At 48.7% G+C, this 12,002-nt stretch overlaps 2 protein-coding genes across 2 annotated transcripts in view; one reads left to right on the forward strand and one right to left on the reverse strand.

Annotated features, from left to right (window-relative positions):
• The window catches only part of Nup188 (nucleoporin 188), a 58,566-nt gene extending 51,084 nt beyond the window's left edge, over positions 1 to 7,482 (reverse strand). Inside the window, exon 1 of the mRNA XM_028757152.1 lies at positions 7,434 to 7,482. Coding sequence (XP_028612985.1) covers positions 7,434 to 7,465 — 32 coding nt within the window. The 5' untranslated portion in view covers positions 7,466 to 7,482. The remainder of the gene's footprint in view (positions 1 to 7,433) is intronic.
• Positions 7,483 to 7,556: 74 nt separating this feature from the next.
• On the forward strand, positions 7,557 to 9,658 carry Dolk (dolichol kinase). Its single transcript, XM_028757099.1, has one exon. It carries the CDS (start codon positions 7,872 to 7,874, stop codon positions 9,480 to 9,482), a length of 1,611 nt encoding a protein of 536 aa, XP_028612932.1. The 5' UTR covers positions 7,557 to 7,871; the 3' UTR covers positions 9,483 to 9,658.
• Positions 9,659 to 12,002: the final 2,344 nt, after the last annotated feature.

Consider the following 12,002-nt stretch of genomic DNA (forward strand, 5'->3'; position numbering starts at 1 on the left):
AGGGAGGGAGGGAGGGAGGGAGGGAGGGAGGGAGGGAGAAAGGTTCTGAGCATCTGGGAAGATGCTAGGAATCAAGTCTGGGTCCTCTGGGACAGCCAGTGTTCATAAGCCACTGACTGATCTCTCACTGAATAAGTCCCAGTGTGCGAAGGATTTACCTGAGGGTCTTAGCACTAACCACCACTGATCACACCCCAGCCACAAAGTGAAACTTATTTAAAAAAAAAAAAAAAGTGGGGGGGGGGAGATTTTGACAAGCAAGATGGCTCAGCAGGAAAGGAACTTGCTTGCCCTTAACCCTGATGACCTGAGTTTGATCGCTGGAACCCATATAATAAAACCAACTTCTGCAAGTTGTCCTGACTTCCACACACCTGAGGTAGAATACGCCTACATCCATCTCTATGAAGCAGACACTATTATTGTCCTCAATATGTGGCCTAAAGTCACAAGGATAACACACACCATGGAAGCAGGTGTATACTAGGCATGCCAGAGCTAGCCCATCATAATTCTCACGTTGCAATCAAGATTCATCTTGAAGGGGTAGAGAGACAACTCAGAGGCCAAGAGCAGGGTGTGTTCTTACAGAGTTTAATTCCCAGCAACCACATGGTGGCTCATAACCTTCTGTAATGGGATCTGATTCCCTTTTTTGGCATGCTTGAAGACAGAGTACTCACATACATAAAATACATGAATAAAGAAATCTTTTTTAAACCGGGCGGTGGTGGCGCACGCCTTTAATCCCAGCACTTGGGAGGCAGAGGCAGGCGGATTTCTGAGTTCAAGGCCAGCCTGGGCTACAGAGTGAGTTCCAGGATAGCCAGGACTACACAGAGAAACCCTGTCTCGAAAAACAAAACAAAACAAAAAAAAAGAATTCATCATGTGCTAGGGTTTTGTGGCTCCAGCTTATAATCTATAGCTTCGGGAGGTAGAGTCAGGTTGATCAGGAATTTATAAGCAGCCTCTATTACACAGTGAGTTCCCAGGCTACCCTGGGCTACATGAGACCCTGTCTCAGAAAAACAACTCATCCTGCAAACTAGCAAATATATGGATTGCAGTGAAGCTTCCAGTTCTTAGTAGCCAACCATTACCTTAATACAGTAGCAGACATACAAGAGGCCAAAATGAATATATGCACCATTACATGCTGAGGGGCCCGAAAGATGGCTCAATGGGTAAAGGCTCTTGTCACTAAACCTGAGAACTTGCATTCTACTTGTGGGACCGACATGGTGAAGAAACAAAGCAGCTCTTTTAGGTTGTTCTCTGACCTCCACACGTGCCTCCAGCACATGGATGCACACACACACTAAAATGAATTTTAAGAACAATGTGAGGAGCCGGGCGGTGGTGGCTCACGCCTGTAATCCCAGCACTTGGGAGGCAGAGGCAGGCGGATTTCTGAGTTCGAGGCCAGCCTGGTCTACAGAGTGAGCTCCATGACAGCCAGGGCTACACAGAGAAACCCTGTCTTGAAACCACCCCCCCCCCAAAAAAAAAAAAGAACAGTGTGAGGGCTGGAGAGCTGGTTCAGTGGTTAAGAGCATCGTCTGCTCTTCCAGAGGTCTTGAGTTCAATTCCCAGCAACCACATGGTGGCTCACAACCATCTGTAATGAGATCCAATGCCCTCTTCTGGTGTGTCTGAAGACATCGAAAGTGTACTCACCACATACATAAAATAAATAAATCTTTAAGAATAGTGTGAGCAGGCCAGGCGGTGGTGGTGCACGCCTGTAATCCCAGCACTTGGGAGGCAGAGGCAGGCGGATTTCTGAGTTCGAGGCCAGCCTGGTCTACAGAGTGAGCTCCAGGACAGCCAGGGTTATACAGAGAAAGCCTGTCTCAAAAACCAAACAAACAGAATAGTGTGAGCAGAATGAAAGTCTATCAGAGTAGAATGATGTAAGTTCCTTCTAGACTCTAATCTACTTGGAACAGAAACACAAGTTAAAGTGCCAAGAGGCAGGATGGAAGAGAAAAGAGTCCTCTATGAAGAATAGGCTCTTTGTTGACTTGAGTGTTAATGGCCCTACACAGGGCACTCGGCTGTGGATGGTGCGATGTAAGTTAGTCTAAGACTCGATGCTGCTTGCAAGCTGGGAAGCACTGTAACGGAGCGTGTTCCTCTGGGTACCACATGCTCTCCAGGAGGGAAAGGGAGGCTTAGGAGGCATAGGAGGACACCGTGATCACAAGGGGTCACTTGTCAGGGAGGGCCCCTACCCAACAGTTGCTGGGGTGGAGACCCTGACCAGCCACCCTGCTCAGAGAAGAGCTGCTCCAGTTGTGCAGCTCCCTGCAAGGGCTGCAAGCTGCAGACACCCCCCCAGCCTTCAGTTGTCACCACGATCAGGTGGGCTTTCTGCTAATGCAGCTGCAGTATCAAACTGTTTGATACAGGGCTACTCTGTATAGCCCTGGCTATCCTTTAATTTACTTTATAGACCAGGCTGGCCTTAAAGTCAGGAGATCTGCCTGCCTCTGCCTCCTAAGTTCGAGAATTAAAGGCGTCTGCCACCACACCTGGCTTTGAAGATAATTCCCACACTCCTGCTAAGTATCCCAAATAAAAGTTCATTGAGGGCTGGAGAGATGGCTCAGCGGTTAAGAGCACTGACTGCTCTTCCAGAGGTCCTGAGTTCAATTCCCAGCAACCACATGGTGGCTCACAACCATCTGAAATGAGATCCGATGCTCTCTTCTAGTGTGTCTGAAGACAGCTACACTGTACTAATACATCAAATAAATAAATAAATCTTAAAAAAAAAAGTTCATTGAATCACCAAATTGGACATTGGTGCACCCATCACTTTGGTCTTCTGTGGCTCCCTTTCTATGCTGAGTAGAGGTGTATGTGTTGCATCTCCCCAGGAAGTCTGTCACACAACAGCACATTACATAATCTGCAAAAAGGAAGTTCTATAGGACAATACTAACAATGATAGTCCAGAGGAATATACACCTACATGACAAACTCAGAGGGCACTAGAATCTGCCTCAAGAAAAAGACCCCCTCCCACAGGCAAGGGAGGGATGTCAGACACAACAGATGAGGCTGGTACTCACACAGCCAACCTGAAGTCTCAGGAAGGAAACCGCTTCTGCCTTTGTCCTACAGAAACTAAGTGTGCACCACATCTGAACTGAGTGCATGGGAGCTTCTCTATGCAGGAGAGAAGCTCCTATGCACTCAGTTCAGAAATCAAGGCACTGAAATCAAGTGTGTGGCCTCAAAGGTAAGATTTTTTAAACACATACTGACTGGGCCTGAAAGGTGGTGCAGCTCTTGCTGCAAAAGCCTTACAAGCTGTGTTCAACCCCAGACTGTACAGAAGGGGAGAACTGACTCGGATGAGCCCCTGGTCACCTGCCATGGTACCACACTCATCCCCCCTCGTACACAGACACAAAGTTTGTTTTTGTTTTTTGAATGCATTGATGGACTAACAAGATGATTCAATGGGTAAAGGTTGTCTAGTTACTTACCACTAAGCCTGAAGAATTGAATCCTCAGGACCCTCCCACACGGTGAAAGGAAAAACTGATTCTGGCAAATTATCCCTGATTTCCACATGCACTCCCTAGCAAACACACACCAACATACAATAAATAAATACATAGATGTAAAAATAAACATTTACATTATTAATCTAAAGTTCTAGGAAATAACATAGAACTTTATTTCTAAGAGGAAAAGGGCCAGTCAAATGGCTCAGTGGGCACAAATACTTGCTGATACTTGCTACTCAAGCCTGGAGTCCTGAATTTAACCCTTGAACCCACATTAAGATGAAAGGAAAGGCTGTGAGGTGGTGGTGCACATGTTTAACTCCAGCACTTGGAGGCAGAGGCAGGCGGATCTCAGTGAGTTCGAGGCCAGCCAGCCCAGTAGACAGAGTGAGTTCCAGGACAGCCAATGGTACCCTGAGAAATCCTGTCTTGAATCTTGAGAAACCAAAAAACATGGAAGGAGAGAACAGAATTTTTGGGGCAGTCCTCTAACCTACACATACATACACAGCATAGCACACGAAAAGAAAAAGAGAGGGGCTGGGGAGGAGCGGGAAAGATGACCGCCATTAAAGAGGACTTGGGTTTGGGACCAGCAACTACATGAAGCGGCTCCCAATGCCTGCAACTCCACTTCTACATCAACATCTTCCTCCGGCCTCTGGCCACTAACACACCTGGTGTACGTAAATTCTTGCTGGTATACACACATAGACATAAGTAAAATACAATTTAAAAATAAATAAATAAAAGCACGGCGGACACTGAACATAGTCCTCCTTAGAGACATCCATCTGGTTGAAACTTTTGTGGGGAGGGGCTGCACTTGGCTGCTCTTAGAGAGAACCCAGGTTCAATTTCCAGCACCACAAGGTGACTTACAACCTTCTGTAATTTCAGATCCAGGACAGTACTCAAAGGCAATACACAGACATACATGCAGGCAAAATACTCACAGACATGAAAACAATAAATAAAATGTTCAATAAAGCCAGGTGGTGGTGGCACACACCTTTAATCCCAGCACTTGGGAGGCAGAGGCAGGCGGATTTCTGAGTTCGAGGCCAGCCTGATCTACAGAGTGAGTTCCAGGAAAGCCAGGGCTACACAGAGAAACCCTGTCTCGAAAAAAACAACAACAAAAAAGTGTTCAATAAAAAACATTTTAAAGACTTTTGGATGAAAAAGTAACACTGAGCTACCTGAGTTATTCTCATAAATACAGTCTTTTTGAGAAACACAGAAACAAATGCTGCCACTGTCTACCTGATTCCAGAAAGCACAGGCTCTCTTGTAAACTAGGACTTAAGCTTAGCAGCAATAGCTTTTAACTTTTTTGAGACAGGGTTTTACTGTGTAGCTCTGACTGGCCTGGTTCTCAGAGATCAGCCTGCCTCTGACAGGATTTAATGTGTACACCACCACACCAGGCCCAGCAACAGCTTTTCAAGTAGTGTCTTCACTTTTTACACACCCCTGTACTACTCACACTCTACAAACACATTAACTGAAGAACACCAAGAGATCTCAAAATACCAATGTCCAAACCAAGTTTCTGGCACTTTCTGAGTGACTTTCACAGGCTTCTGAGTGGTTGAAAGAGCGTCATTCCAGTGTTACTAGTGCTGGCTCCTCTGCACACACCTACAACTGCAGCAGCAGAGTGGCTGAGAGGTCGGGGTGGAAGTGTCACACTGCCAGACCAGCCACAGCTACACAGAACATTAGGTTTCATGATCACTCCAATAAGCCTCTAAACAACACAACACTGCAGAGATACCTCAATGGATAAAGCACCTGATGCAAAGACCAGATTCAGATTCCCAGCACCCATTTAGAAAGCCAGGCAAGTGTAGCAGCCCACCAATAATCCCACTGCTCACCAACAGGAGATAACCCAAAGGCAAGATGGAGAGGGAAACACCCTGAATCAGCAGGCTTCTTCAGGAGACCCCACCTTGGTAAAATAGTGATGGACCAAGAAAGATACCCGACAACCTTCACATGCACATGTGTACACCTTGAACACAAAGATTAAAAAGATTCCCATTTGGAAAAGTAGGAGCTTGAAATAGTAAGGTGACTTATAGGACCAACCACAAAGCAGCGGGTACTAAAACCAGGATGAAGGTTTTCTTGCTCCAGATCTCAAGCTTTGCAAATACAGCCCACTACTCCCACCTGCTAAGGAGGAAGCGTGCTTTTCAGTGCTAAAAGTCAATCCTAATAGAGCAAGGCAGTACCGAGATTCCTCCAGCTGGGCGCCCTCAGGCTGGGACTCAGGACTAGAGTGCCTGCCTAGCATTCCTGAGGCCCTGGGTTTGACCCCTAGGACCTCAAAACAAAAGTAAATTAAAAACTCTAGGGTCAGTTAAAGTCCTCCCTCAACAATGAGTTTGATAAGTTCCACAGAGAGCTGAAAGCCTGATGGCAAGCCAAAAATTTTCCTTCTCTTTTGAAAAATTCAGGCCAGGCGGTGGTGGCGCACACCTTTAGACCCAGCACTTGGGAGGCAGAGGCAGGTGGATTTCTGAGTTCGGAGCCAGCCTGGTCTACAGAGTGAGTTCCAGGACAGCCAGGGCTACACAGAGAAACCCTGTCTCGAAAAACCACTGAAATAAAAAAAAAAAAAAAAAAAGAAAGAAAGAAAGAAAGAAAGAAAGAAAGAAAGAAAGAAAGAAAGAAAAATTCATTTTTTAAAGTTTTCATACAAGTATGTATCCATTGCTGTGGATACAAGGTCTGGCATGAAACAACAGGAGGAAGAAAACCAAACTGGCCCCCACAAGAATAACACTTTATCCACAGGAAACGCCAAAGAAATGGTTACCTCTGGAAGGTGAAGAGACTAACGTGGATAAAGCCAAGCAATGTGTGTGATGTTTACACGTCTAAGTGTTGAAGGGTTCAGCAGGGACCAAGACCAAAAGCAAAAAACAAACTAGCAGAGTCAATTCCAGGTGACAGAGAGTATTTACATTTTAGGGGAGGTGAAGACACTTTCTCATCTATAATGTGGATACATACAGACATCTAAGGCTTTAGAGCCCGCGATCTCAATCCTCATGGGAATTATCGTGAGGGGCAGATGAGGGGGACTGCCTACATATGAACTGGACTTTTGAGTCCTGTGTAACAGAAGGCGCCTCTCCTAGTTGTAAGAAATGAATGAGAGATAAGGCCTGCAAGGCATTTTCCCAGGGTCGGCGCTAGTTAGCGCTCTTTAAAGGCAAGCAGGACTCACAATTCATGTCTCTAATTTCCGAACCAAGGAGGCAAAGGCAAGAAGAAAGGGAGTTCAAGGCCTGCCCGTGATACAAGAGACTTTGCCCCAAAAAAGAAAAAAGGAAAAAAAAAAAAGCACTCCTTAAGTGAGAACTTAAGGAGTTTTAGGGTAATTCATTTTGTGTCCGAAGCCTGGCACAGCACCCGGAATCGCTTGAAAGATGAGGGCATGTCTGCTGATTGAATCAATATCGGCATCAGCCAAAAATAAAAGAAGGCGGGAACTAAGGATGCCCGCGGGGAGAACTCGCGGCGTGGGCAAGGCACACCCGAGGCGGAGCAGGGACAGCAAGGCAGGGATCGCGGTGGGGTAGGTCTTCCAGGCGACCCCGAAATGTCCCTCAGTGCCTACATGGAGCGTAGAGGGGGAAGCGTGGGTGTGTGGGGAAAACAGGAGGCATCGGGACCACGGAAAGAGAAAGGAGAGCGTCCGGCCCGCTCCAAAAGTATCCTCAGCCCCGCGAGCGGGAACGGTTTGGACCTAACCGCCTCCCCGGCAAGTGTCTGTCCACCCAGCCCGGGCTCGTCTCCGCCATTGTTGCGGAGTCCCGTTTCCAACTCCCGCCCAGCTCCCACCCGGCGCCTCACGGCCACCCCCAGCCTCCGCCGCTCCCCACTCCGCACCTCACACACGGCCCACCGGTGGCAGCCGCCATCTTCGCGCGCGCGTCCCAGCCCCGCCCACACACGCTGCACCCACGTGACCGGAACCCTCCAGACTTGGGAGGGGGGTTAGCGATCACGTGGCGGTGGGCGTGGCTAGGATAGGGCTGTCAAGATGGCGCTACCCTGGTGTGAAACGAGTCGGCGGAGGAGGCAGTGGAGCCTGTGAGAGGTGAAGAGTGCAAACATCTGCTACACCGTAGGTTGAAAGCGGTGGAGGGTGACTGGGCGCCGGCTCCCAGGCCTCAGAGTGGTCCGCGGTGGAGCACCCTTTTGGAAGCTGGAGAAGGTTGCTGGCTGGGTGAAATTGCCGCCCCTCTGCTTGGCGGGTTGAGGGCCCCGAGGCCAAGGCGTCCCTAGTCACCAAGCTTCTTCCCCAAGAGCCCCAGGCCTAGAGACATGACCCGACAGTGCCCTCCCCAAGCCCCGGAGTCTGGGTTTGCGGTGAGAGGGTCCGTGCTGGCGGAGGCTGCAGTGGTGTTCGCAGTGGTGCTGAGCATCCACGCTGCAGTGTGGGACCGATACTCCTGGTGCGCCGTGGCCCTCGCAGTGCAGGCCTTCTACGTCCAATACAAGTGGGACCGGCTCCTCCAGCAGGGGAATGCTGTTTTCCAGTTCCGAATGTCCGCAAACAGTGGCTTACTGCCCGCCTCCATGGTCATGCCTTTGCTTGGGCTGGTCATGAAGGAACGCTGCCAGACTGCAGGGAACCCATACTTTGAGCGCTTCGGCATTGTGGTTGCAGCCACTGGCATGGCAGTGGCCCTCTTCTCCTCGGTGTTGGCACTGGGCATTACTCGCCCGGTGCCCACCAATACTTGTGCCATCTCGGGTTTGGCCGGAGGCATTATCATTTATATTATGAAGCACTCGCTCAGTGTGGGCGAGGTGATCGAGGTCCTGGAAGTCCTGCTAATATTTGTATATCTCAACATGATCCTGCTGTACCTGCTGCCCCGATGCTTCACTCCTGGGGAGGCGCTGCTGGTATTGGGTGGCATTAGCTTCGTCCTCAACCAACTCATCAAGCGCTCGCTGACTGAAAGCCAGGGGGACCCAGTGGACTTCTTCCTGTTGGTGGTGGTGGTAGGGATGGTGCTCATGGGTGTCTTCTTCAGCACCCTCTTTGTCTTCATGGATTCAGGCACCTGGGCCTCTTCCATCTTCTTCCACCTCATGACCTGTGTGCTGGGCCTTGGTGTGGTTCTGCCCTGGCTGCACTGGCTCATTCGTAGGAACCCCCTGCTCTGGCTTCTTCAGTTCCTCTTCTACACAGAAACTCGCATCTACCTCCTAGCCTATTGGTCTTTGCTGGCCACCATGGCCTGCCTGGTGGTGCTGTACCAGAATGCCAAGCGGTCATCTTCTGAGTCCAAGAAGCACAAGGCTCCTACCATTACAAGAAAGTATTTCCACTTCATTGTGGTAGCCACTTACGTCCCGGGCATCATCTTTGACCGGCCACTGTTGTATGTGGCCGCCACTGTATGTCTGGCAGTCTTCCTTTTCCTGGAGTACGTGCGCTATTTCCGAATCAAGCCCTTGGGTCACACTCTGCGGAGCCTTCTGTCCCTCTTCCTGGATGAACGAGACAGTGGACCCCTCATCCTAACACACATCTACCTGCTTCTGGGCATGTCTCTTCCCATTTGGCTGATCCCCAGACCCTGTACACAGAAGGGCAGCCTGGGAGGAGCAAGAGCCCTGGTCCCTTATGCTGGGGTCCTGGCTGTGGGTGTGGGTGATACTGTAGCCTCCATATTTGGTAGCACCATGGGGGAGATCCGCTGGCCTGGAACTAAGAAAACATTTGAGGGGACTATGACATCTATCTTTGCACAGATCATCTCTGTAGCTCTGATCCTAATCTTTGACAGTGGAGTAGACCTGAACTACAGTTATGCTTGGATTTTGGGGTCCATCACCACTGTATCCCTTCTGGAAGCTTACACTACTCAGATAGACAATCTCCTGTTGCCTCTCTACCTACTGATATTGCTGATGGCCTAGTATCAGTAACAGCTGTGATGGGGAAACAGGGAAATGGGGAGAATGAATAGTCCTCAGAGCAGCTACCCACTTGGACACCAAGAACCGAGGGATGAAAAACAGATTTGGCTTCATCCAGGAAGATGAAGCCAGAAAGTTGATTCAGACTTAAAATAAAGAAGCAAAGCTCTCCTGGTTTTATTTTTGCTGATATTTAAAATACAACAAAAGGTTTAAAGGCATGCATCAACTCAGGGACGCTGAATACGCTGCAGAGGCCCCATCGTAGAGTCCGGGTAGGGCATGACTGGAGTGCACCTTGCAGGCAGCAGAACAGAAAGGATAATGCTTAGGTGTTCCGTGCCAAACAAATCTGGTCAGAGTCCTTGGCCATACAGCTTAACTGTGTGGCCTTCAGAGAGTCTAAGCCTCAGTCTGTAAGATGGGAAAATGACAACCTGACTCTGGATACTGGAAGTCTCTACTGAGAGGAGATGTGTAAAGTATCTAAAGGATTCAGCCTGAGTGACAGTGAGATGGCTCAGTGGGTAAAAGTACTTCGAACACAAGGCCGAGGGCCTGAGACCAATACCTAGAACCCACAAAAAGGTGAGAGGAGAGAACTGAGTCCACAGACTTGTCTTTCAACATCCACATGGGCATATGGGCTCATGCACGACTCCTCAGATGTCACATGCACATATGCTAATAATAATCATTTTAAGTGTTCAGACTGTGACCCACCCATGCTGGGTCAATAAGGGAAAGTGACATTATTACCCAAGAGTAATCTTGTCTCAGCAAAAAGCCAGCCAAGCTGGGCAGTGGTGGCGCATGCCTTTAATCCCAGCACTTGGGAGGCAGAGGCAGGTGGATTTCTGAGTTCAAGGCCAGCCTGGTCTACAGAGTGAGTTCCAGGACAGCCAGGGCTACACAGAGAAACCCTGTCTCAGAAATCACCACCACCACCACCAAAAAAAAAAAAAAAAAGCCAGCCAAGATAGGAGGAAGATAGGTTGTACTTGGAAACCAGAGTGACCTTTCCTCTCCTGACTTCACTCAGAGGAAAAGCCCAAGAGGGAAAGAGCTGAATGCATGAGCTGCTTTGCCTAAGAAGAGCCGAAGGGAGGCTATAGGTCAGCTTGTGTTTATTAGAAAGGCTGAAAAAAACTGGCCCCACTCTGGCTTTGCTACCCAGAGAGGAGGCAGTAATATCTAGAATGAACCCAACAATCCTTGCAATCCAGACCTGTCCAAACCTGTATTCATCTCTTCTGGTGCAGAGTCCAGATCCACAGAGGCTGGGTACTTTCTGGAGAATTTGTAACAGTTCCACTGTAGGTATCTAGTCCCATGCCTGAGTCTCTACATCTCCCAGGGTTCACACAGAGCCTGGCCAGTGGCAAGAACTTGGTAGACATTGACTAAACACAAATGAACAGTTGCCGTCCTGAGAAAATAACAGCAGGATTCCCAAGGCCTTCCCCCAGAGAAGTCAGGGGAATGGGAACAGGAGCCAGGAATGTCTTCTATGCCTGGGAGTCACTGCCAAGCCCTTTCCCTCAGAGCACTGGGCTGCCCCTCTGGGGCCACTGAAAAGTCATAAGCCCTCCCCACCCCCTCCCACCCCCCCAAAAAAGTTTTTTTTTTTTTTTTGAGATAGTTTCACATAGCTCTGGCTGGCCTGGAAGTTGCTAGTAGGCTGGCCTTGAACTCAGAGATTCCTGCCTGTTCTGCCTCCCTTCTAGGATCAAAGGCATGTGCTAAGATACCCTGCTCAATATATATATATATTTTTGTTTGTTTTTTGTTTTTTGTTTTTCGAGGCAGGGTTTCTCTGTATACCCTGGCTGTCCTGGAACTCACTCTGTAGACCAGGCTGGCCTCGAACTCAGAAATCCGCCTGCCTCTGCCTCCCAAGTGCTGGGATTAAAGGCATGCTCCACCACTGCCTGGCTTAAAATATTTTTTTTAAGATGTCACCGAAACAACTCAATGGGTAAAAGCACATATCCTGTGTTAGGGCTGGAGAGATGGCTCAGTGGTTAAGAGCACTGACTTCTCTTCTAGAGGTCCTGAGTTCAATTCTCAGCAACCACATGGTAGCTTACAACCATAGGATCTGATGCTCTCTTCTGGTGTGTCTGAAGACAGCTACAGTCTACTCATATAAATAAAATAACTCTTTAAAAAAATAAAAATAAGTAAAAAAAAAAATTAAGGTGGAAGGTGTTGGCACATGCCTTTAATCCCATTACCTGGGAGGCAGAGGTAGATGGATCTCTGAGTTCGAGGCCAGTCTTGTGTCAGAGTGAGTTCCAGGACAGCCATGGCTACACAGAGAAACCCTGTCTTGAGGGCGGCATTCACCTTTACTCACAGCATGTAAAGTAAAGGGCACTTTACTGGGTATGTAGAGCTGGGTAGATCTCCTAGTTCAAGGCCAGCCTGGGCTACACTGCAAGTTCCAGGCCATCTAAGCAATAAACCTCTGTCCAAAATAGAAAAAAAAAAGAATCAGAGTTGCCAGGAGGTCCATGA

This window comes from Grammomys surdaster, unplaced genomic scaffold, assembly GCF_004785775.1.
Source record: "Grammomys surdaster isolate TR1022 unplaced genomic scaffold, NIH_TR_1.0 126133, whole genome shotgun sequence".
In the NCBI taxonomy this organism is placed as follows: Eukaryota; Metazoa; Chordata; class Mammalia; order Rodentia; family Muridae; genus Grammomys; species Grammomys surdaster.